The 25,836-nt window shown below is 47.6% G+C and overlaps 2 protein-coding genes across 3 annotated transcripts; both read right to left on the reverse strand.

The window, feature by feature from the left end:
• Positions 1-5,868: 5,868 nt before the first annotated feature.
• Positions 5,869-11,601, reverse strand: LOC110485494 (NAD-dependent protein deacetylase sirtuin-7). Of its 2 annotated transcripts, none has more exons than XM_036948105.1 (10): positions 11,192-11,601; positions 10,614-10,751; positions 10,226-10,330; positions 9,627-9,697; positions 9,323-9,395; positions 9,103-9,201; positions 8,533-8,769; positions 8,223-8,303; positions 7,664-7,770; positions 5,869-7,283 (listed from the first exon to the last, which is right to left on the reverse strand). In XM_036948105.1, the coding sequence occupies exons 1-10, from the start codon at positions 11,294-11,296 to the stop codon at positions 7,076-7,078; spliced, it is 1,224 nt and encodes a 407-aa protein (XP_036804000.1). In that variant the 5' UTR covers positions 11,297-11,601; the 3' UTR covers positions 5,869-7,075. The 2 variants fall into 2 exon arrangements, with proteins under 2 accessions (XP_036804000.1, XP_036804001.1); XM_036948106.1 differs by having other exon boundaries at positions 10,972-11,229.
• Positions 11,602-12,262: 661 nt separating this feature from the next.
• Positions 12,263-25,836, reverse strand: LOC110485492. Its single transcript, XM_036948321.1, has 13 exons — positions 25,708-25,836; positions 25,227-25,389; positions 24,630-24,758; positions 23,030-24,351; positions 21,963-22,774; positions 21,018-21,923; positions 20,583-20,701; positions 16,721-16,906; positions 15,749-15,865; positions 15,538-15,630; positions 14,999-15,112; positions 13,546-13,631; positions 12,263-13,259 (listed from the first exon to the last, which is right to left on the reverse strand). Exons 1-13 carry the CDS (start codon positions 25,758-25,760, stop codon positions 12,977-12,979), a joined length of 4,383 nt encoding a protein of 1,460 aa, XP_036804216.1. The 5' UTR covers positions 25,761-25,836; the 3' UTR covers positions 12,263-12,976.

A 25,836-nucleotide genomic window follows, 5' to 3' on the forward strand; every position in this document is an offset into this window, starting at 1 on the left:
AAGCATGATTTACATCATTCATTATTAACATTGATTCCTGCATGTGACTTTAGTCTGGAGTGCCAGAGTACGCTCTGTGCATTCATAAATTCAAATCATTTTGCGGTGTACATGTTTTTATATAAATATATATATATATAAGGTTGGGTTGATCCGAGCGTTTTGATTTGACCTCACAACGGCAATTAAGCGCCCAAGCTAACCGGCTAGCTACTTCCGGACACAAATGAGAGAACACCTCACTCTGAACATTTTACTCGTCCTAGCAGAGCTGGTTAGGCTTATTTAATTTTATCCAGGTGGTTGGTGATTGTAACTGTGCTGCTGGCAACAATTACCCTTTTATGCTGACGTTTACTGACACTGGTCATATTCAACGGGTGTTGATCTTTAGTAAATTCATCAGTTATTCTGCGCTCTGGCACTCAGACGAGAGTGCTCTGAAATCGGAGTAGAGAGCCAGAGCAAATTTACGAACGCATCCTATACATTTCCGATAAATCTACGCGATTAGCGTGTAAACAAAGTACCAGAACACTTTCCTGTCAACCAATATTTTTGAGAGAGAAAACAATACAACAGGCAAAGTTTGAATAGATTCAACGGCACTTAAAAAAAAAAATTATAGTAACAGTACATAAACAGGCAAGGGGTGGACAACGTATACTTCATAGTTGCCCAAAGGCCGGCAAATGGCGATATTGAGTCGTTTCATCTTATCGTCCAAAAGGAGAGCATGCAGCCGGGTAAACACTCATATCAAATCAAACGTTATTGGGCACATACGCCAATACAGCCGGTGTAGACTTTACAGTGAAATGTTTAACCCCGCTATACACTCATATCCCCATGGACCGGTTCCTACATAAAACATTCTCCATTCAGGCTGCAAAGTTGTAGATTTCCTCCATATAAAGGGGAAGTTTACCTAAAATCCCAAACAAGTGATTCCATACATTGAAATGAGTTAGGTGAAATGTGCCTCCTCCCTCCCTGTTGTTGCAGCCACATTAAATAATAATATAAAATAATTACAGTTGTTTTAGGTGGAAAGTACACATCTCCTGACTTAAAACCTATAGTACTTTTGATTAAAATAGCTAATTCAGCCAGACCCTTTCAATATTTTTTAATATATGTTTTTACTAAATTTTCTCCCCAATTGGTAGTTGCAGTCTTGTCTCATCACTGCAACTCCTGTATGGACTCAGGAGAGGCGAAGGTCGAGAGCCATGCGTCCTCCGAAACACGACCCAACCAAGCCACACCGCTTCTTGACACAATGCCCGCTTAACCCAAAAGCCAGCTGCACCAATGTGTCGGAGGAAATACCGTACACCTGGCTACAGTGTCAGCGTGCACTGCACCCGGCCCGCCACAGGAGTCGCTAGTGAGCGATGGGACAAGAATATCGCTGCCGGCCAAACCCTCCCCTAACTCAGAAGACGCTGGGCCAATTGTGCGCCCCCTCATTGGTCTCCAGGTCACGGCCAGCTGCGACAGAGCCTGAACTCAAACCAGGACCTCTAGTGGCACAGCAAGCACTGCGATGCCTTAGACCACTCAGGAGGCCAATAAAATAAATAATTAGTTTCTTAATTGCTCTTTGACTGACAATGGAGCCGAACAAAGACACGTCACATGACTCATTTTAGCAGCTCTCCAGTTCTACACTGTAGGAGGAGAGAGGAGAACTCCACCTGACTAGTTTCAATGTATGGAATCACTTGGGAAATGTGGGATTTTAGGTAACCTTCCCCTTTAACTTGATTTAATGGCGAGAAGGCAGAAGAAAACCACAGGGAAACTGTGTGTACTTTCTGAAACACCATTTTCCACCACCATGCTAGAGTAACCAATGCTCTTCTCGGATGCTGTGTATCACATTCAGTCAATCAGATCTTTTATTTTGAAAACTATCAGACTAGGGGGGAAACAAACAGACTGGTGCTGGAGTGGAACAGTGGTGAGGTTTTAATGGGTGTAGGGTTAGTTGGTATAGTGGTGAGGTTTTAATGGGTGTAGGGTTAGTTGGTATAGTGGTGAGGTTTTAATGGGTGTAGGGTTAGTTGGTATAGTGGTTATGTTTTAATGGGTGTAAGGTTAGTTGGAATAGTGGTGAGGTTTTAATGGGTGTAGGGTTAGTTGGTATAGTGGTGATGTTTTAATGGGTGTAAGGTTAGTTGGAATAGTGGTGAGGTTTTAATGGGTGTATGGTTAGTTGGTATAGTGGTGAGGTTTTAATGGGTTTAGGGTTAGTTGGTATAGTGGTGAGGTTTTAATGGGTGTAGGGTTAGTTGTATAGTGGTGATGTTTTAATGGGTTTAGGGTTAGCTGCTAGTGCCCCCCCCCCCCTACATCTTAAGTCCCTCTTTTTGTATCAATGTGTCAAGGGGGTACAGTAGGTTGTGGTGTAAGCACCCCAGTTGGATGCAATCAGCCAATACAATTTTAAAAAAGCACAGACTGCTGCAATCTGATTGGCTAAACTCAATGCATAACATCCAGGACTAGCAGAGACTCCTCTACGATGGTGGAGGAACATTTTGTTTCATAAATAAAGTATGCATAATTTCCAAATGTTTTCCCCTCTTTCTCGCCATTAAATCCAGTTGAGGAAATCGGCGCTTTTGCAGCCTGAATGTTTTATATACTAACCGGTCCACAGGGGACACAGCAGCCTGAATGTTTTATGTACTAACCGGTCCACAGGGGACACGGCAGCCTGAATGTTTTATGTACTAACCGGTCCACAGGGGACACAGCAGCCTGAATGTTTTATATACTAACCGGTCCACAGGGGACACGGCAGCCTGAATGTTTTAATGTACTAACCGGTCCACAGGGGACACGGCAGCCTGAATGTTTTATATACTAACCGGTCCACAGGGGACACGGCAGCCTGAATGTTTTATATACTAACCGGTCCACAGGGGACACGGCAGCCTGAATGTTTTATATACTAACTGGTCCACAGGGGACACGGCAGCCTGAATGTTTTAATGTACTAACCGGTCCACAGGGGACACGGCAGCCTGAATGTTTTATGTACTAACCGGTCCACAGGGGACACGGCAGCCTGAATGTTTTATGTACTAACCGGTCCACAGGGGACACGGCAGCCTGAATGTTTTATATACTAACCGGTCCACAGGGGACACGGCAGCCTGAATGTTTTATATACTAACCGGTCCACAGGGGACACGGCAGCCTGAATGTTTTATGTACTAACCGGTCCACAGGGGACACGGCTGCCTGAATGTTTTATATACTAACCGGTCCACAGGGGACACGGCAGCCTGAATGTTTTATATACTAACCGGTCCACAGGGGACACGGCAGCCTGAATGTTTTATATACTAACCGGTCCACAGGGGACACGGCTGCCTGAATGTTTTATATACTAACCGGTCCACAGGGGACACGGCAGCCTGAATGTTTTATATACTAACCGGTCCACAGGGGACACGGCAGCCTGAATGTTTTATATACTAACCGGTCCACAGGGGACACGGCTGCCTGAATGTTTTATATACTAACCGGTCCACAGGGGACACGGCTGCCTGAGTGTTTTATATACTAACCGGTCCACAGGGGACACGGCAGCCTGAATGTTTTATATACTAACCGGTCCACAGGGGACACGGCTGCCTGAATGTTTTATATACTAACCGGTCCACAGGGGACACGGCTGCCTGAATGTTTTATGTACTAACCGGTCCACAGGGGACACGGCAGCCTGAATGTTTTATATACTAACCGGTCCACAGGGGACACAGCAGCCTGAATGTTTTATATACTAACCGGTCCACAGGGGACACAGCAGCCTGAATGTTTTATATACTAACCGGTCCACAGGGGACACGGCTGCCTGAATGTTTTATGTACTAACCGGTCCACAGGGGACACGGCTGCCTGAATGTTTTATATACTAACCGGTCCACAGGGGACACGGCAGCCTGAATGTTTTATATACTAACCGGTCCACAGGGGACACAGCAGCCTGAATGTTTTATATACTAACCGGTCCACAGGGGACACGGCTGCCTGAATGTTTTATGTACTAACCGGTCCACAGGGGACACGGCTGCCTGAATGTTTTATGTACTAACCGGTCCACAGGGGACACGGCTGCCTGAATGTTTTATGTACTAACCGGTCCACAGGGGACACGGCTGCCTGAATGTTTTATATACTAACCGGTCCACAGGGGACACGGCAGCCTGAATGTTTTATGTACTAACCGGTCCACAGGGGACACGGCAGCCTGAATGTTTTATATACTAACCGGTCCACAGGGGACACGGCAGCCTGAATGTTTTATATACTAACCGGTCCACAGGGGACACGGCAGCCTGAATGTTTTATGTACTAACCGGTCCACAGGGGACACGGCTGCCTGAATGTTTTATGTCCTAACCGGTCCACAGGGGACACGGCTGCCTGAATGTTTTATGTACTAACCGGTCCACAGGGGACACGGCAGCCTGAATGTTTTATATACTAACCGGCCCACAGGGGACACGGCAGCCTGAATGTTTTATATACTAACCGGTCCACAGGGGACACGGCAGCCTGAATGTTTTATATACTAACCGGTCCACAGGGGACACGGCAGCCTGAATGTTTTAATGTACTAACCTGTCCACAGGGGACACGGCAGCCTGAATGTTTTATGTACTAACCGGTCCACAGGGGACACGGCTGCCTGAATGTTTTATGTACTAACCGGTCCACAGGGGACACGGCAGCCTGAATGTTTTATGTACTAACCGGTCCACAGGGGACACGGCAGCCTGAATGTTTTATATACTAACCGGTCCACAGGGGACACGGCAGCCTGAATGTTTTAATGTACTAACCGGTCCACAGGGGACACGGCAGCCTGAATGTTTTATGTACTAACCGGTCCACAGGGGACACGGCAGCCTGAATGTTTTATATACTAACCGGTCCACAGGGGACACGGCAGCCTGAATGTTTTAATGTACTAACCGGTCCACAGGGGACACGGCAGCCTGAATGTTTTATATACTAACCGGTCCACAGGGGACACGGCAGCCTGAATGTTTTAATGTACTAACCGGTCCACAGGGGACACGGCAGCTTGAATGTTTTATGTACTAACCGGTCCACAGGGGACACGGCTGCCTGAATGTTTTAATGTACTAACCGGTCCACAGGGGACACAGCTGCATACATTTCCTTTGGGCGGAAAGATGAAACTACTCAACATCGCCATCTGCTGGCTGACTTCACAGTAACTCTGAAACATAAGGGTTATAAATATAGCAAAGTAGAGACTTTACCACAAGGCTTCACATTGTAAAACTGCAGCATTGTAATGATGGTTGTAATCATTATCACTCAGTGCTCATCATTTCCTTTCTAGGTGTAGCGCAACTAAAAATACCTTGCATGTGTGCTCTAGCCAACAGCTCTCAGGTACAGTGCTGGTTTCGTCTACATGACATTATGTCAAACGGCAGCCAAACATCGAATATCACGTCAACAGAATAAGACCCTCGATATTTATTGAAAGGAGCATCAAGCTCATCACCATGCACTTTCACCACCCTGTGAAGTTCATCATAACTTATTTCATCTGTAGCCTAGTAAACGGCATGATTTCCTAACGAGTCTTAGTCACGCGATTACAGAAGTGGTCTTCTCACTAAGTTAACTTTAATATTGACGGCTATTAAATCAATATTTGCTCATAAAAGCGTTTACACCGACATTTCCTGCATAATACATTTTACAGACAAAAATATCCCACCTTGTCTTCCATATTTTGATTTGTAATAACACATAAAACAGTTGAATGGAAACCTTGTTTGTGCTTCAAAAAAAGAAACACAAGTTACATGATTTGTCAAGTGTTTACATAGTGGCGTAGCCAGTCCACAAGTGTTTACATAGTGGCGTAGCCAGTCCACAAGTGTTTACATAGTGGCGTAGCCAGTCCACAAGTGTTTACATAGTGGCGTAGCCAGTCCACAAGTGTTTACATAGTGGCGTAGCCAGTCCACAAGTGTTTACATAGTGGCGTAGCCAGTCCACAAGGAGGCGCAGCGACTCTATTCTTTGGGGAGAACACTGATGTGTAGCACCAAGAAAACACAACATTTAACACTGAGATTCCATCCCAAATGGTACCCTCTTCCCCATGTAGTGCTCTACTTTTAACCAGGACCCATAGAGAATAGGTTGCCATTTGGGACAGACCTAATTCACACTTCCATTATTGTAAAACCAAATGCCTGACAATAACACCATCCAAATGACAGATACTAATGCCATGAATGTGCTGTACTGTAATAGGATGGCATTGCCGACGGCAACCCTGAGGAAAGTTAGTAAGGTGCTGTGCATGTAACAAACACAAAACACCACTCCTATGAAAGCTACATAAAAGCACCATTTAATTGAAAAACCAAACTCTTTGGTTACAGCCCAATAATCTCTCCTGAAGTGTTCACTACTCCCCACAAATTTAAAAGCATTGGATTAGTGTAGGCATGGATCAGAGGGAGTTTCCAAATACCGGCCATTTCCATTTAAATCCATGATGGGAAGTCAACAAGTGCACACTTCAGGAGAAAGTGTTTCCACTAGATAGCACAACCACAAACTCAAACTTGGCTATATCATATCTATCTATATCTATATATTTTGTATATATATATTTTTTTTTTTTGGGGGGGGGGGGGATTTTTGGTCATAATTTAAGATTAGGCATAAGGTTAGCAGTGTGGTTAAGGTTTAAATGACATTTTAAATTGTGGAGAGAGGCAGGGTTTGTGACTTTGTGGCTGTGGTAACTAGTGACGACCAGAAAGTGGAGATTATTAGGATGCTCCCTCAGGCTTAGAGAGGTAGTATATCTGAAACCATAATAATACTTCATAATACTCTGCATCACAAACAGCTCCGTCTTAGTGAGGTTCTTCCCCCCTCACTTCTTTCTGCTGTGACGTCTTCCTTACTATCAAGGTCCGTTTCAAAACAACCAATCAGAACAAAAAGGAGATAGTAGAAATTTGACACACGATTCTCCATGATTAACGTTCTGCTACACCACCACCTTCCTCCTCCTCTTCCTCCCTTTGGAGTATCCTCGTCCGAACCAGCCTCCTTGTACTGCTGTTCCTCCACCCTGTCCCAGGGAGTCTGGTGAGCAGTCCTCCCCGCCAGCGGGCGGAGCTATGAGTTTACGAGTGTAACTGTCCTCCTCTTCTGGTCTCAGCGGCGTGGCCAAGCTGAGTACAGGGTCCTCTGTCCTGATGAAGGAAGGGCAGTTAGGAATGAGTCAGTCAGGGTGATCCAGGTGGGGTGTATTCATTAGTGCACACCATAGCATTCAACTCTGTAACACAGGCTTTATTGGTTCAAGTCAGTGGTTTCCAATCTTGGTCCTGGGGACCCAAAGCGGTGCAATTTAAAAAATGATTGTCCTCGCACTAACGCACCCGATTCAACACCATAACATTCCACTGATCACGACTTGCCTAGTTAAATAATGGTTCAATTTTTAAAAAATAACTATTTGCAACGGAAAACTTTTAGCAACAAGTTGAGGTATGTCCCTCCCCGTTCCAACCAGTTTGCTTCCTAGTGAAGACAGCCGAGGTGTGTGTGCGCGTTTTGAGACAGGTCTTACTGGTTGTAGGCAGGGATCTGAATGTTCAGCTCCTCCATAAGGAGACGCATCACGTCGTCACATTTCCCATGGATCTTCAGCGTGGCCAGGTCGTCTTTAGGTGTCCACTAAAACAAGACAGAGGTCATCATCAATCAGCCACCCCATTCCCTTTATAGTGCACTACTTGTGACCAGGTCCCTTTATAGTGCACTACTTGTGACCAGGGTCCTTTATAGTGCACTACTTGTGACCAGGGCCCTTTATAGTGCACTACTTGTGACCAGGGCCTTTATAGTGCACTACTTGTGACCAGGGTCCTTTATAGTGCACTACTTGTGACCAGGGCCCATCTCTGTGGGAGAACTAAGTGAAACTACATTGAATGATCAAGATTCAACTCGAACACAAAGGCTTTATTGGTTCAAGTCAGTGTTTCCCAATCCTGGTCCCGGGGGCCCAAAGAGGTGCAATTAAAAACAGCATCGTCCAGCACTAATCATCAATATGTTAATGCTGGGGCAATGCCAGGGACCAGGATTAGGAGACGCTGGATCATGGTAAGTAGTAGCAAGATGACCTGTAGATTGACGATATAGAGTTTGGGTCTCCTGATAGCAGGTCTATTCATGCTCCATAGACAGCCATACTTCTTCAGCACCTGGTAACGAGATGGAAAGATCAGTCTAACCACACTGATGACATACAAACGGAGTAGGAGGAGCCAGTCAAGGTTCTACAACTAAAAAAAAACACTAAATTCTATTCAATATTCACAGAAGTCCTATTTCATTTTGCATTTAATTTCGTTGTCCTGTGAGGTGGGAGCACTCTGTTTTAGTCTATTCATCCTGACAGTCCTGCTGTGTGTTGGTACATGTTGTCCTTACCTTCAGACTGGAGCCCAGACAGAGGATAACGTCAGCCCTCTCAGCAGCGTTCGATGCCCCCCTCCAGTTGAGAGGCTGCTCCAGGGTGCCCCTCTCCCCGAAATGTACGATGGTGTCCCTGAGCTCGCCCCCGCAGTGGGCGCACCGCCGCCCCGTCCCGTGCCGGTGCCTCGCGGTGCGCTCCGTCACGTCAAAGAGTCGCACAAACTCCCTCACCGGGGAACAGGAAGTACACACCTGTAAAACAGGAAATGTCAGAATAATACAGTGAGTTCTTTAGGTGGAACATACTGTATATAGTATCTACTGTATGTAGTATATACTGTATGGACTGTATGTAGTATACTGTACGTAGTATATACTGTATGTAGTATGTAGTATATACTGTATGTAGTATATACTGTATGTAGTATATACTGTACGTAGTATGTAGTATACACTGTATGTAGTATACACTGTATGTAGTATATACTGTATGTAGTATATACTGTATATACTGCATGTAGTATACTGTATATACTGTATGTAGTATACTGTATATACTGTATGTAGTGAGAGAGTGTGTCCTACCTCGATGAACATGTTGCCGTGCAGCTCAGAGAGGGTGTGTCTGGGAAGACCGCTACGCAGGTGGAGCCCATCACAGTTCTGCGACACTACGTGCTGCACCTGTACACACACAGGAATGCCAAACACACGTTGGAAATCAGACAGACACATCAAAACCTTTCAATTATCAGACGAAGCTACAAGCACAAGGTCCATGACGACACACAACCAGCTCACTGACCATGTTCTCCTCATGCAGCATCCTGATACACATGTGTGTAAGAGTAGGTTCTGCTTCACTCAGGTCTGACGATCTGTTGAGAGAGAGAGATGACTTAATGAAATGCAGTATGATGAAGTTGCCCTCGACTTAATTACATGCAGTATGATGAAGATGCCCTCTTGTTGACTTAATTACATGCAGTATGACGAAGATGCCATCTTGTTGACTTAATTACATGCAGTATGACGAAGTTGCCATCTTGTTGACTTAATTACATGCAGTATGACGAAGATGCCATCTTGTGTACTCCAGCCTGTCTCACCTGACAGCTCTGCCCTTCTGTAGCTGTGTCCAAACCCCATTTGGTCCCCTGTAGTCTGGGATGGACGCTGCCTGTAAAACATGACACAGAAACATGTCACTCTTGTCATGATGGGTGACAGGTGGCCTAGCCGATTGGGCCAGTAACCGGAAAGGTCGCTGGTTCGAAACTCCGAGCAGACTAGGTGAAAAATCTGCCGATGTGCCATTGAGCAAGGCCCTTAACCCTAATAACTCCTGCAAGTTGAATAGGGTGTGCTACCTCTGGAAAAGTTCAAAGTTCAAGAACGGCCGGGGGTCCCCGAGGAGAGATTTGAAAAAGGCTATACGAGTGCACACCGTAGAAAACGCTTCGCAATGAAAACAAGCATTTCATTTTGGTTCAGGTTAGTCCCTCCCCGTTTTAGCCATCCGGTTCCTGTGAATACACCCCAGAACAAAGTTATACCCTGACCCCAGATCTGTTTGTGCTCTTGCCAACTCCACTGCTGTCAAATATTTGGTTGGCATGACAATGAGTTGACATGATAGCATAAATAAACTGGCACTTAGACCAGTGGAGCGCAGCCATAGTGTGAAATACAGAGCCCCAATATTTACCGTGCTGATCCCGGCTCCAGTGTAGATAACCAGGTGTTGAGCCTGTCTGACTGCCTCAGCCAACTGTCCCACTTTACACCTCAGGTCCTCTGTATCATCAAATACCTACAACAGCACAAAGACAGAGAGACATATCAAGCAAATGCCATGCTAATAGTCACCCCTCCTAGCCTGGCGTTTCAGGTCAGTAAAGACTAAAGACATGAGACAAGGAGAGAGCGAGGCACTTAGACCATGTTATTGGTAGCCTGGGTGCCAGTCTGTTTGTGCCAACTTCCAATGGAATTGTCATATCATGTTTGAAGTGACAAGCAGTTGGGAAGATCGCCCAAACAGATCTGGAACCAGGCTGTGTTATTGGGCAGTTCTAAAGACGCGTCAACCAGACCTCTTCTTGTTTCCTCTTTAGAATGTTCCTGCGGACCTGCCGCGAACACAGCTCCTGTACGGTGTCCTGGTGCAGAAGTAGATCCGCAGACTCCTCCTGTGTCCGCTCACTCTCCTGCTTCTTCAGGATCTTAGCTACCTGGAAAGGATGCGACGATAGATAATTACAATGTACAAACTGTAAGAGTGCTGATCTAGGATCAGGTGACCCCTGTCCATGTGATCTAATAGGGAAAACTGATCCTAAATCAGTACTCCTACTCGGATAAGCTTTATATGAGCCCTGAACATTTCGGTAGTCATTGCCAGGTGATTATTTTACATTGAGAATGACGCAAAGGAATGCAATAGTTACTAACTTTGGAATACATGAATGGGCAATATCTACTCTTGACAATGTCACTCGGTACGAACAATGTCAGAGTTTTATCCAAAGTTCTCAACATTGTTAAACGTTGCAATGCATTGCAATAAGTGTTATTTTGCAAGCCACCGGTGTAGCTTGCTAGCCGGCTAGCATAACATCTAGCTAGCTTGTAAACAGTGGACTACACAAATCTCCAGTCTCTCCTCTCTGACCAGTTTGAAATTCTTCCGCTGGGTTTCCCTTTGCAGTATTTCAGCCTTCTCTTTAGCTTTTCTCTCATCCCGAGAAGACGCGCCTGTGTCTGGTTCCCCTTCCATTCTCACAGACGTGGAATCACACTGACAGACAAACCAACGACAGCTATGGACGGATCTCGTCAAATAGGCCAAATGTAGCTTACGAAAAAAAACAGCGCCCACTGGCGTTCTCACAATATAAACGTTTACTAGAACTCAGAAATTAATTTTAAAACTATACCGAACAAAAATGTAAATGCAACATGTAAAGTGTTGGTCTCATGAGCTGAGATAAAAGAGCCTAGACATGTTACACACGCACAAAAAGCTTATTTCGCTCAAATTTTGTGCACAAATTTGTTTACATCCCTGTTAGTGAGCATTTCTCCTCTGCCAAGATAATACATCTCTACCTGTCAGGTGTGGCACATCAAGAAGCTGATTAAAGAGCATGATCATTACACAGGTGCACCTTCTGCTGGGGACAATAGAAGGACACTCTAAAGTGTGCAGTTTTGTCACACAAGACCACAGATGTCTCAAGTTTCAAAGGAGCGTGCAATTGGCATGTGACTGCAGGGATGTCCACCAGAGCTGTTGCCAGAAAATTGAATGTTCATTTCTCTACCATAAGCCACCTCACATCGTTTAAGAGAATTTGGCAGTACATCCAACTAGCCTCCCAACCGTAGAGCATGTGTAATCACACCAGCCCAGGTCCTCCACATCCGGCTTCTTCACCTGGGGGATCGTCTGAGATCAACCACCAGGACTGCTGATGAAACTGAGTATTTGTTTGTATTAAAGCCCTTTTGTGGGGAAAAAAATCATTCTGATTGGCTCCCAATTGGGAGGGCCTATGCCCTCCAGGCCCACCCATGGCTGTGCCCCTGCCCAGTCATGTGAAATCCATAGATTAAGACCCCATGAATTCATTTCAATTGACTGATTTCCTTATATGAACTCTTAACTCAGTAATATCGTTAATTGTTGAATGTTGTGTTTATATTTTTGTTCAGTTTTCATTAAACCAACCTGACAAGTACATTTTTTATTAAAAAAAAACTTTATTAAAAAACACTTCTAAATAATTTAGAACAAAAACAGTAGGAAAGATGAACACTCAGAACAGACCTTCAAATATAGACTTGGGTTTTCTAGGCTTTGGTTGCATTGCCATCCCAATACCGTACCACAAATTGGTATAGGAAATATAAATAGTATAACATGTGTAAAACTAACATATTACAAACAGTGTGTCCAAAAACAAGTCCTGAGGTCTTGTGGTAAGAATAGATTGTCACATACAGTATGTAGTAGCTAAGATGCATTTGAATGCAGTGAGTTGTGCCTTTGTAGAATACAATCAAGTTAAAATACAATACTTTCCAGATGTCCACTGGTTAGCAAGAAACACTATGGAAGCGTCCCAAATGGCAACCCTTTGTAGTGCACTACTTTTGACCAGGGCCCATAGGGGCGTATTGTTTTAGGGTTAAGTGAGATGGATTGTGTGTGTATATCTTTTTAGGTATCAACAGTATTCATTACCTGGGTCAAGGGAGGGACTACCTGAACTTGTCCAATAAGAAACGCTTGTTTTCGTTTTCCAAAACATTTCCACTAATGAATATGACCCTGAACTTGTCCAATAAGAAACACTCGTTTTCGTTCTCCTGTGCAAAACGTTTTGCTACAACACTGTGCCAAAATGAACACGACCCAGTTCCGGTCCAGTCTAGCCTGATAAGTAGATCATCTTCACCGAGATCTGCGGGACTGGGTGGTCTTGGGGACCCTTTGAGGGTTGGGTCGAAAAGACCCACGTATCCGCTTGATGACGTTCCCCTCTGCCCCAGCCAGAGGGCCCTTCTGACCAGCTACAACCCCAGCTCCAGTCCCCTCTGCCCCAGCCAGAGGGCCCTTCTGGCCAGCTACAACCCCAGCTCCAGTCCCCCTCTGCCTCTCTGCCCCAGCCAGAGGGCCCTTCTGGCCAGCTACAACCCCAGCTCCAGTCCCCCTCTGCCCCTCTGCCGCTTTCCTCCTGATGGGAGAAGAGAGGGGAACAATAGGTTGATTAGTGAAGACAGTAGGACTCTTTTACTAGTATCATAATATCACTATGGTGGGCAGTAGTCACTGCCTGGGCTGTATTAGCTTGGGTAGAAGTATGGCTCTTCTATAACCAAACATGTTATTAACACAACCCTAACCTTGTGCTGATAACCCTGAACATACAAGTCATACACTTGCTGTCTTGCTCTGACAATGTCTGTTTTATATACAATAACTATCTGGTCTAGTGACACATTTTCTATTACAGGACTCACATCATGACTCCTCTCTTCCTCTCCAGGGCTTTCTGTGTAGCAGCTGACAGAGAAGTCTTCCCCCTGGTCGACCCCGTTTCCCCAGTCTGTGGACCCAAACACACACACACACACACACAGTTTGATACACAAACACTCCTTAAATTTGTGTATGCTGATGTATATTTGTTCTACATTCAATCCTAATCTTTCTATCCAGACCCCCAAAGCATCTCATGTTGGAGGCTTTATTGTGCACTAGGAAGTCACTAATTGTGTCCCAAAATATCTCAAATGTCATCATGATACCTAAATGCTATTTGTCGGGTTTAGAGGGCGATTGTAGTGTTAACGTAGAGATAGTTGGGGATTGTGGCTGTGAGGCCCTTTGTCTACTTCCCCAGCCTGATGAGGTCATGTCTCTGTGTGCAGTTTGAAAGATGTTGCTCACTAATGCTAGAGCAATTTCTAACTAGCGTTAGCATAACGACTGGAAGTCTTTGCTTTATCTTGACCAGGTCTCAGTTGTAAATGAGAACTGGTTCTCAACTGGCCTACCTGGTTAAATAAATGTGAAACAATTTTTTTTTAAATAAAAAAGTCTTGATGAAGGTTTAACTGCCAAAACGCCTTAGCCTGATGGACAAAAATAAAAAATAAAGTAACACTATTACCTTGTGTTTCATCTCTCTGTCTTCCCCCCTCTGTGGTTACCTTGCGTCTCATCTCTCTGTCCCCCCCGTGGTTACCTTGCGTCTCATCTCTCTGTCCCCCCCGTGGTTACCTTGCATCTCATCTCTCTGTCCCCCCCGTGGTTACCTTGCGTTTCATCTCTCTGTCCCCCCCGTGGTTACCTTGCGTTTCATCTCTCTGTCCCCCCCGTGGTTACCTTGCGTTTCATCTCTCTGTCCCCCCCCCGTGGTTACCTTGCGTTTCATCTCTCTGTCCCCCCCGTGGTTACCTTGCGTTTCATCTCTCTGTCCCCCCCCCGTGGTTACCTTGCGTTTCATCTCTCTGTCCCCTCCGTGGTTACCTTGTGTTTCATCTCCCCCCTCCATGGTTATCTTGCGTCTCATCTCCCCCCTGTGGTTACCTTGCGTCTCATCTCCCCCCTGTGGTTACCTTGCGTCTCATCTCCCCCTGTGGTTACCTTGCGTCTCATCTCCCCCCCCCCCCGTGGTTACCTTGCGTCTCATCACCCCCCCCCATCCCCCCCCGGTGGTTACCTTGCGTCTCATCTCCCCCCCACCCCCCGGTGGTTACCTTGCGTCTCATCTCCCCCCCCTGTGGTTACCTTGCGTCTCATCTCCCCCCCCCCGTGGTTACCTTGCGTCTCATCTCCCCCCCGTGGTTACCTTGCGTCTCATCACCCCCCCCCCCCCCCCCCCGGTGGTTACCTTGCGTCTCATCCCCCCCCCCCCCCCCTGTGGTTACCTTGCGTCTCATCTCTCTGTCCCCCCCCCCCTGTGGTTACCTTGCGTCTCATCTCTCTGTCCCTGGCCAGCTGTCTGTCCCAGCTGATGATCTGCATCCTGTCTCCTGCTGACAGACAGAAGATGTCCTGGACCTCATAACGCGCCGAGCGGAGCTGGAACAAGACACCACTCCTGAGAATTAGTCTTCTGTGTGTGTAGAGACGGTATTGTGCACGCCAGAGTGTGTGTGTGTGTAGAGACGGTGTTGTGCACGCCAGAGTGTGTGTGTGTAGAGACTGTGCTGTGCACGCCAGAGTGTGTGTGTGTAGAGACTGTGCTGTGCACGCCAGAGTGTGTGTGTAGAGACTGTGCTGTGCACGCCAGAGTGTGTGTGTGTGTGTAGAGACTGTGCTGTGCACGCCAGAGTGTGTGTGTGTGTAGAGACGGTGTTGTGCACGCCAGAGTGTGTGTGTGTAGAGACGGTGTTGTGCACGCCAGAGTGTGTGTGTGTGTGTGTAGAGACGTTGTTGTGCGCGCCAGAGTGTGTGTGTGTGTAGAGATGGTGTTGTGCGCGCCAGTGTGTGTGTGTGTTAGTTACCTGCAGTGTGACTCTCTCCTGCAGCACCAGGTCTTGCCTGCTGTCTCTCCCAGGGCTCTGGGGCTGGAAGGACTGTAGGAACTGCTGCGTGTCCTGAGGGAGGGGGACACACACAGTCATACACAAAATAAATTATTAAACACTCATCCGTAAATCACATCTTTGATAAATCCCATGATGGGCTGTGTGTTTCTGAGACTGTGTGTGTCACCTTGATGGTACATAGCAGCTGTCCCACTCTCTCTGTGTGTAGGAGCCTCCTGGTTAGGTATCCCTTCACTGCTGCTGCCACCAGGGGACCATAACACACAGACAGACACCTGGGAGACTGAAGAGGGGAGAGAGGAGGGGAGGGGAGAGGAGGGGGAGAGAGGTGGGGAGAGGGGAGGGGGGTGGGGAGAGAGAGGGGGTGGGGAGAGAGAGGAGGGGGGGAGGGGATGGGGTGGGGAGAAAGGAGGGGGTGGGGAGAGAGAGGAGGGGGAGAGGGAGAGAGAGGGGGTGGGCAGAGAGAGGGGGGGGGAGAGGGGTGGGGAGAGAGGAGGGGGTGGGGAGAGAAGAGGGGGGTGGGGAGAGAAGAGGGGGGTGGGGAGAGAAGAGGGGGGTGGGGAGAGAGGAGGGGGGGGAGAGGAGGGGTGGGGAGAGGGGAGGGACGAGACGAGGGGGGTGGGGAGAGGGGAGGGACGAGACGAGGGGGGTGGGGAGAGAGGAGGGGGTGGGGAGAGAGGAGGGGGTGGGGAGAGGGGAGGGACGAGACGAGGGGGGGTGGGGAGAGAGGAGGGGGGTGGGGAGGGGGGTTGGACGAGCAGAGGGGGTGGGGAGAGAGGAGGGGTGGGGAGAGAGGAAGGGGGGGGAGAGGGGAGGGGACAAGACGAGGGGGATGGGGAGAGGGGAGGGGGGTGGGGAGAGACGAGAGGAGAAATACCAATTCTGTCAATGACAACCAATTAATTTCCCACCCAGATTCTCAAGGTCCTTTCAACTGGTGGCCAACTGTAGCTGTAGACACACACACATACGAACGCACACACACACAGACACACATACAAACGCACACACACACACTTGCACACACACACACACCCTGACTTGAATCATCCTACAACTAATTGTTGTGCTTCTCACTTGTTGATTATAAACTGAAGATCCAAATATACAAAGTCAGTCAGGTGTGAATTGAATTTACCCGTGAGGGGGAGTCTGGGTCTGAAAGGAAGGATCCTGCTGAGGGGGAGAATAGAGGGATGGAGAGGGGGATGGAAGAGAGGGGGAGGAGGGAGGTTGTGTTGTCCCCTAGACATGCACTGGATGTGGGGCAGGAGGACACAGGGAAGGACAAACTCTGGAGCAGCTGGTAACGTACGGCCAGCATCTAACAGACGGGAGAGAGGAATGAGAGAGAGAGAGAGGAATTAGAGAGAGAGAGAGAGGGGAATGAGAGAGAGAGGAATGAGAGAGAGAGGAATGAGAGAGAGAAAGAGAGAGAGGAATGAGAAAGAGAGAGAGAGGCAAGAGAGAGGAAAGAGAGAGAAAGAGAGAGAGAGGAATGAGAGTGAGAAAGAGAGAGAAAGAGAGAGAGAGGAATGAGAGAGAGAGAGGAATGAGAGAAAGAGAGAGAGAGGAAAGAGAGAGAGAAAGAGAGAGAGGAATGAGAGAAAGAGAGAGAGAAGAATGAGAGAAAGAGAGAGAGAGGAAAGAGAGAGAGAAAGAGAGAGAGGAATGAGAGAAAGAGAGAGAGAGGAAAGAGAGAGAGGAGAGAGGAAAGAGAGAGAGGAAAGAGAGGAAAGAGAGAGAGAGAGAGAGAAAGAGAAATGAGAGAGAGAGGAATGAGAGAGAGAGGAATGAGAGAAAGAGAGAGAGAGGAAAGAGAGAGAGAGGAAAGAGAGAAAGAGAGAGAGGAATGAGAGAAAGAGTGAGAGAGGACCATTAGCGCTCAGAGCGACTATCTGGCACTTAACCAGCACCCTTCATGAATTAAACTAATGATCGTCTCCTTTTCGGTGTCATATCTCTGCCTCCTTCCTTCCATCCCAGCTACCCTACATCCCTGTCTCCCTCCATCTCTCTATCCACGGCCCAGCTACCCTACATCCCTGTCTCCCTCCATCTCTCTGTCCACGGCCCAGCTACCCTACATCCCTGTCTCCCTCCATCTCTCTATCCACGGCCCAGCTACCCTACATCCCTGTCTCCCTCCATCTCTCTATCCACGGCCCAGCTACCCTACATCCCTGTCTCCCTCCATCTCTCTATCCACGGCCCAGCTACCCTACATCCCTGTCTCCCTCCATCTCTCTATCCACGGCCCAGCTACCCTACATCCCTGTCTCCCTCCATCTCTCTATCCACGGCCCAGCTACCCTACATCCCTGTCTCCCTCCATCTCTCTATCCACGGCCCAGCTACCCTACATCCCTGTCTCCCTCCATCTCTCTATCCACGGCCCAGCTACCCTACATCCCTGTCTCCCTCCATCTCTCTATCCACGGCCCAGCTACCCTACATCCCTGTCTCCCTCCATCTCTCTATCCACGGCCCAGCTACCCTACATCCCTGTCTCCCTCTATCTCTCTATCCACGGCCCAGCTACCCTACATCCCTGTCTCCCTCCAGCTCTATATCCACGGCCCAGCTAACCTCCTGTTACAGGCAACACATCCTCAATGATGGAGGGAGGGGAGAAGACAGGTTTAATTATTAAACAGTTTTATGTTAATGATGTTGTTAGAGCTACAGAGACACACACAGACGGAAGGTAACCTGCCCAAATGATTTTCACATCGGTAGCCATGAAGTGCTTAGAAAGGCTGGTCATGGCTCACATCAACAGCATCCTCCCAGACCCCCTAGACCCACTCCAATTCGCATACCACCCCAACAGATCCACAGATGAGGCAATCTCAATCACACTCCACACTGCCCTTTCCCACCTGGACAAAAGGAACACCTTTGTGAGAATGCTGTTCATTGACTACAGCTCAGCGTTCAACACCATAGTCCCCTCAAAGCTCATCACTAAGCTAAGGACCCTGGGACTAAACGCCTCCCTCTGCAACTGGATCCTGGACTTCCAGACAGGCCGCCCTCAGGTGGTGAGGGTAGGTAGCAGCACATCTGCCACACTGATCCTCAACACAGGGGTCCCCTCATGGGTGTTTGCATTGCCCCCTCCTGTACTCCCTGTTCACCCACAACTGCGTGGCCAGGTACGACTCCAACACCATCATTGAGTTTGCTGACGACAACAGTGGTGGGCCTGATCACCGACAACGATGAGACAGCTTATAGGGAGGAGGTCAGAGACCTGACCATGTGGTGCCAGGACAACAACCTCTCCCTCAATGTGCAAGATAAAAGGAGCTGATCGTGGACTACAGGAAAAGGAGGGCTGAACAGGCCCCATTAACATCAATGGGGCTGTAGTGGAGCGGGTTGAGAGCTTCAAGTTCATTGGTTTCCACATCACCAAGGAACTATCATGTTCCAAACACACCAAGCACAGTCATGAAGTGGACACGACAAAGCCTATTCCCCCTCCGGAGACTGAAAAGACTTGCCATGGGTCCCCAGATCCTCAAAACGTTCTACAGCTGCACCATCGAGAGCATCCTGACTGGTTGCATCACCGCCTGGTATGACAACTGCTCGGCATCTGAACGTAAGGCATTACAGAGGGTAGTGCGTACGACCCAGTACATTTTTTGGGGCCAAGCTTCCTGCCATCCAGGACCTTTATACCAGGCGGTGTCAGAGGAAGGCCCAAAAAATGGTGAAAGACTCCAGTCACCCAGGTCATAGACTGTTCTCTCTGCTACCTCACGACAAGCAGTACTAGAGAGCAAAGTCTCGATTCAAAAGGCTCCTTAACAGATTCTACCCCCAAGCCACCTGTTTTTACACTGCGGCTACTCACTGATCTTTATCTATGCAGAGCAGCTTTATCCCACCTATATGTACAGATGACCTTGACTAACCTGCAGCCCCGCACACGGTATCATCTGTATATAGCCTCGTTATTGTTATGTCATTTTCTTGTGTTTATTTTTTTACTTTAGTTTATTTAGTAAATATTTTCTTGACTATTTCTTGAACTGCATTGTTGGTTAAGGGCTTGTCAGTAAGCATTTCACGGTCAGGTCTACTACACCTGTCGTATTCGGGACATCAAAGTTTAATTGATATACAAGGAACGGATGCAAGCTAACGTGTTGGTTGTCCTTCAGTTTAACACACACACACACTCACACTCACACTCTCTTCCTCTTAGGGCTCCAATGAAACATTTATAGTAGAATCTCTCCCTGGTCCTTAAAACTGGAGGGGAGTTTCAAGGTCCCTTATAATGGGCATATGTCTGCAGTCTGCACAAGCTGTGTGTGTGAGGATGTAATTAAGCCAAGGAGCTGAAATCCCTGTCTCTCTTTTGAGGAACATTAAGGTTGATGTAACAGCACAAGCTGGGCCATTTTAAGAATCTGAGAGAATCAGAGAGAGAAATTGAGAGAGAGGGAGAAAAATAAAGGAATTGAGAGAGAGAGAGAGAGAGAGAGAGGAAGAGAGAGAGAGAGGGAGGAATTGAGAGAGAATGAGGGAGAGGGAGGAATTGAGAGGGAGGGAGAGGGAGGAATTGAGAGGGAGGGAGAGGGAGGAATTGATTGAGAGCAGCAGGCAGGGAGGGATACCGGTGCCAGCTGGATGGGTTTATAGGTGACCTTGTAGTGGTCATATTGCGGCCCAGCGGTCTCTCTCACCTGCAGTAGTTGTTGCTGCTTCATCAATTGTTTAGAGGTCAGGGTTGGGGTCAATTCCCTTTTAATTCTGGTAAATTCAGGAAGTACACTGAAATTCCAATGACCAATTCTCTTCAAAGCCTTTCAATGAGGTGATGTGGAATTGGAATTTGGTTTACTTTCTGATTTGACTGGAATTGACATTGTATTGAGCCCAAACCTGTAAGAGGTTGTATTGTGGTTAGTTTTGTAGCTATAGTAGTAATACTGTGGTCATACTGTGGTCATATTGAGGTGATGGACAGGGGTCTCTCTCACCTGCAGTAGTTGTTGCTGCTGTCTCCTCTGCTCCTCCTTCAGGGCTCTGACCTGGCCTGCATGGGTCAGCTGGAGCTGCTTCAGCTGCTGGCTCTCCTGACTGTGTGACCGCACCGCAGCTAGGAGAGAGACGGGTAACAGTCAGACAGGAAGGGCTAGCTAGGAGTCTGATGTGCTTTACAGACTCTTATTCAGGCATATTATGGATTGACAAACGTTTGTTCTGCCCTTGTTGCCTTTATAATGAATGAATAAACAGCATAAAATGCTTATTTGAGTTTGGAGCCACTGAATGTTATATAATGGATTGAGAAAACATTGAATGAAGTTTGAGATGACCATCCATTACTATGTGAATGTTTGTCTCTCTACCTCCGTACCTCAGACAGGAAGATGTCCCAATCTAAACCCACTGTGGTCCTTGGCTGGCCTTACCTTCAGGAGTACTGGAGTGAGGCCTGTCCATCACCTCTCTTCGTCCTCCTCCCCTGTTCCCCTCTGTCGTGTGCATGACCAGTCTACGTTTGGCCCTTGACGCCCCTCCCTGACCACCACCTCCGTTCTCAGGGGTCAGCTGCTTCCCCGCGGGGTCATGACCTTTCAACGACCCCTCTGACCCTGACCCTCCCTGGAGCCAGAGCCCTGAGGGTGTGTCCACGTCATACGATTGGTTGATGGATTGGAAGTGGGCGGGGTCTTCCGGGTAACTCTTCCACTCCATTGGCTGGTGCTGGTTGTTACTGGCGTCTGAGAGGACGGAGAAAGGTGTTTTGTGTGATGCTGGAATCTTGACGACGTCATTCCGAACCTTGATGACTTCCGACGGAACCTTGATGACTTCCGACGGAACTTTGATGACATCATATGGAACCTTCCGGAACACGTCAGAAACTCTCCTCTTCTGAGTGAGGGAGGTGACGAGGCGCGCTGCAAGAGGCTGCTGCTGGCGACCATCTTGTTTTTTGTAACCTGTTGTAACAGTGATCTCCACCTCCTTGACCAATGGAGGTACGCTGTCACACCCCTGGACTCTACAGGGGACCACCGTCATCTTATCAGCTGACCTCTGACCTCCATCCCCTCTTCCTTTCTCACTGTCAGTAAGGTTACTCTCTGCCTGACTCTCAGGTGTATGGTAGTCCATGTATTTATGTGGTGGCTCCATGGTAAGGTTACTATTATTATCAGTCTGGCTGTTGTTGTGTGTCTGGTGGCTCTCTGGTGTCTCTGTTAGTGTGGACTCCAGGTCTGAGATCAGTATTTTGAGGCTGGACAGGTTGAGCTCCAGCTGAGCTATCTGTTCTGCCTGGTCTGAGCTCCTACGCATAGGTGTTGTACAACCTACAGTTGTAGGAGCAGTAAAGCCTTGTGATATACCACCCCCAGCCACTAGGGGCGCTCTATGCAGATGCCTTTGGTCCCAAGCATCATTTTCCTGCCCAGTCACCGACCCCACCTCATTGTCTACATTCAAAGGTGTGTTTACCAGGATCTGCCTCTTGGGGGTGCCACGCCCTCCTCCCCCACTGTCTCCTTTACTCTTACAGCGGATAGGGCTCATACTAAACTCGGGGGTAGGGACGGTCTGGAACCTACTACCCCCCAGAGAGGAAGGCCTCGGCAGGGTAGAGCTCTTCTCCCATACTAGGTAGAATGATTTCTGGGTTATGGAGGCATCGGCTGAGATAGGATGTGGAAGGTTCTCCATTAGCGTTGACGGTGCTGCTGTGACGTCTGGTGAGAGGTGTAGCTGGATGTCTGGTGAGAGGTGTAGCTGGATGTCTGGTGAGAGGTGTAGCTGGATGTCTTCGACTGCCGAGCTAGCATCAATGTCCACTCCTGGAGGAGATTGGGTGTCTTCTTCTAGACCAACCAAATGTGAAGGGCCATTTCCAGCCTCCAATTCCTTCAATATTCCTTCACGACATCCTTTTTCGAGTCCCATTCTTTCCACAATGCTAGACCTCGCCTTCTCCTCCTCACGTTGAACCCACGCTTCCTTAGGGAATATCTCTAGTGGTGGCGGTCCGGAAAACTGGACTCCCATTCCCAGATGATCCTTTCTCAAATCCCTGTCCCGGGTTTTCCTTCCCTCCGCCACCCCTCTCCCTGACTGGAGGAACTCCTCATTCTCCTTGTCTGAGAAACTCATCTCCTCCTCCATCTTCTGGTGTGTCGAGGCCTCCTGGGTCCTAAAATAAAATAACATTTCAAATCACAACAAACTTTACAGTAAAAACATTCAAATTAAGGAGATAAAAAAACAAACAGACCACAAAAAATTAGATGAAAACAAAAAAAATATGTCTAAAATAACAGTAAAACCACTGACTAAAAGCAAAGCTAAAATATGGGTTTTCAAACCTCTAATATGTCTGCCCCTCTTGCCTGAACACAACAAACAGAAGTCAATAAAACAGATGAATAAAACAACATCCAACTCTCACCTGGTAGGACAAGTAGAGGCCTTGGCCTGGTTCTTCAGCTGACGCTGGCGTCTCCGGTGCTCCTGGGACTTCTTCAGCAGGGTCTGGAGGCTGAGGCGGTACGGCCCTGCCTCTGGTTCCGGGTCCAAGTCTACATCTCCAGCCTGGCTCTTTGGTTCTGATCCTGGCTGGTTCCTGCCTGGTTTGGGGCGTTCCAAAGCGGCCTGGGATTTCTTTAGAAGAGTCTGGAGGCTGAGCCGGTATGGTCCCTGCGGTCGGTCCAGGTCTAAGTCTGACGCCTGGATCTGGTTCTGATCTGGTTTGCAGAGGTCCGGTGTCGAGGCCTCAGCCTGAGGACATGTCACTACAATCTTGGGTTCAGGAAGGTCTGATAGTGATAATGAGGCTTGATGCTGGGGGAAAGTCACAATATTAGCAGTGCTACACTTCTTTCCTGGGTGACTTGCTCTGCGGTCTTCTACAGGAGGTGTGATATCGCTGCTCTGTAGAGGCCACGTAACCAACGCTTCCTCTAAATAGTCTGGTATGACGTCATTACACCAGGACGACGTCACGCTCGCCTCATCTGCGGGGCGACCGGTTATGAGGTCATCGTCACACGGGGACGACCCCTCCTCCAGATCTTCAGCATCAACGGGAGGATGGCTGATGATATTACATGCCTTGGTTGTGTTTGTATCCGAGGTGCTGTGTAGGAGAACCCCCCCCATTCCTACTGGTGTCCCCTCCTCAGGCCCTGACAAAATGCTCTCCCCAGCCTCAGTCCGACTCAGGACCCAGGTGGCCTCCGCGTTTTCACACGTCACGTACCCAGAAGACTGGTGGCTGATGTCAGCTAGAGGATCCCCCGTTGCTCCTCCTGAACCCAGGTCCTCCTCCAGAACACACTCAGCATTGGTGGTCTTATCCTGGTCACATCCTGGTCTCTCCCTGGTCCGGGTCTCTGTTTGTGGAACAACCTGGTTGGTGTGTGTGGTTGTCTCTCTAGCTAGAGAAGGTGTCATTGGGTCACAGACCAGCTTATCTAGGAAGGTCTCCCTCACAGTGGTGGTGTTATGGAGAGTTGTAAGGTGATTTGTTGTGAAGGCGCCGTAGGCTGTCAACGTCATGGGAGGACCTCGGACGCCTGCTTTCCCATCATGCATGACAGTTAAGGTTGGTGGGGAGGACGACCCCGGCAAGCTGTCCTTGGTCTCGGTGACATCATCATCCTGCGACGCTAGAACCTGGCGGACATTGCTGTGGTGTAGGTTGGTGGTGTTGGCTGCCGTTAGTCCTGGTTCACCCTGAAAGAACTCCTCCAGTGTTGGTGCTTGCCTCAGCTAGAATACCAGACAGAAAACTAATTTAAAAAACATGACCATAACAACAGGAAAGGTGAGAAATGAAAACAATCATAACTTTGTTATGACATAAATACATACTTTTCACCTTATAGGCTAGGCAATACATTAAGTTAGCTGAAGTAGCAGGAGTGTACAATTAAATTATATGGGACCGTTCCCCGATTCCCAAAAATATTTCATTTGAGATTCTCCAATAATGTTAATCAATGTTTGGGAAACCAGCCTTATTTGACTTAAAATTCATGTGGATTTACCTGAACACTGTGTAGAATGTTCTGAACGTAGGACATCCTCGTCTCAGATGGCCGAGTCTTCCTCCTATCCATGGTCCTCTTGGCTGCCTCTCTGTGTCTCTGCATCTCTTCTCTTTGCACTCCTGTGAGCTGGGAGTGGCAACACAGTCAGACTTTGTCTATGTGCCCCTATTCCCTTTACAGTACACTACTTTTGACCAGGGCCCATGGGACTTATATAGGGAATAGGGTGCCATTTGGGCCTCAAATATTTGTATTGCCATGAGAGGCCTGTCTTAATAATGATAGATATCATAATAATGATAGATATCATTAGTAAGGCCCGAAAAAGAAAGTCATATGCATATACCATATAGTCACAGAAAAGCCCTTGCTAACAACGACTTCAACAGTAGGTTAAAATATAAAGACTATAAATACCTAGCTAGCCTGGGTGCCAGTCGTCTCTGCTCTTTCCAACTCCGTATGGAATTGTCATGCAAAAAGACTGGTTCCCTGGCTAGCATATAACTAGCTCCATCATTCCTCACAGGCAACATACCATGGAACATGTAAGTGGTGATATCCATAGAGTTATACAGCAACACGAAGCCTTACCAATGGAGGAAGGATGGGTGAGCCATGGAAACGGATAGCTGATGATCCGTGGCGAGTACATGGTGATTCCAGTGTCCGGCGTTGGTTCTTGTTGTTGTCGTTGCTATCCTTCCTTTTCAGTTCGTAAAGTCGGCGTTGTATGAACTTTTCATAGTCTTCCATTCTGTAACAAAACGAAATGTTTCGTTAATTCGTTTTTATAGCAATGCATTTATTTGATGATCACGAAATAACTCGTTTAAAAAATAAAAATAAATACTTGTTGTTAGCTAATCTAGCTAGCTAGCGGCTAACGTTATCTAGAAAGTTAGCTAACGGTCAACTAATCATTCAACAAAATAGCGCCAACTTTATCAAACAACCCAACGTTAAATTAATAGAATGCAAAGTTTACAAACACTCGCCAAAAATATTGCTTAGCGAATGGCTTTAAAACTATTACATTAAACGAATTTCCAAGAGAGATCAATTGTATGTTTACATTTCACCCGCCTCGTCGAGACAACAAACTGACAGTTTGGAGGAAAGTGTCATGGCGTCTACAAATCACGTCATGGATCAACACACCAGGTGGATTTGGATTCAAGATTGAACACAAAAATAACTCCAA

This window comes from Oncorhynchus mykiss, chromosome 17 (genome assembly GCF_013265735.2).
Source record: "Oncorhynchus mykiss isolate Arlee chromosome 17, USDA_OmykA_1.1, whole genome shotgun sequence".
In the NCBI taxonomy this organism is placed as follows: domain Eukaryota; kingdom Metazoa; phylum Chordata; class Actinopteri; order Salmoniformes; family Salmonidae; genus Oncorhynchus; species Oncorhynchus mykiss.

Coding starts and splice junctions, on each gene's coding strand:
- LOC110485494 (XM_036948105.1), bottom strand. CDS start 11,296: ATGGAAGGGGAACCAGACACAGGCGCGTCTTCTCGGGATGAGAGAAAA. Junction 10,752..11,191: donor AGCGGAAGAATTTCAAACTG/GTCAGAGAGGAG, acceptor CATCCTTTCCAG/GTAGCTAAGATCCTGAAGAA. Junction 9,698..10,225: donor CTGGAGCCGGGATCAGCACG/GTAAATATTGGG, acceptor CATGTTTTACAG/GCAGCGTCCATCCCAGACTA.
- LOC110485492 (XM_036948321.1), bottom strand. CDS start 25,760: ATGACACTTTCCTCCAAACTGTCAGTTTGTTGTCTCGACGAGGCGGGT. Junction 22,775..23,029: donor GCCTCTACTTGTCCTACCAG/GTGAGAGTTGGA, acceptor ATTTTATTTTAG/GACCCAGGAGGCCTCGACAC. Junction 13,260..13,545: donor AGGAAGAGAGGAGTCATGAT/GTGAGTCCTGTA, acceptor TTCTCCCATCAG/GAGGAAAGCGGCAGAGGGGC.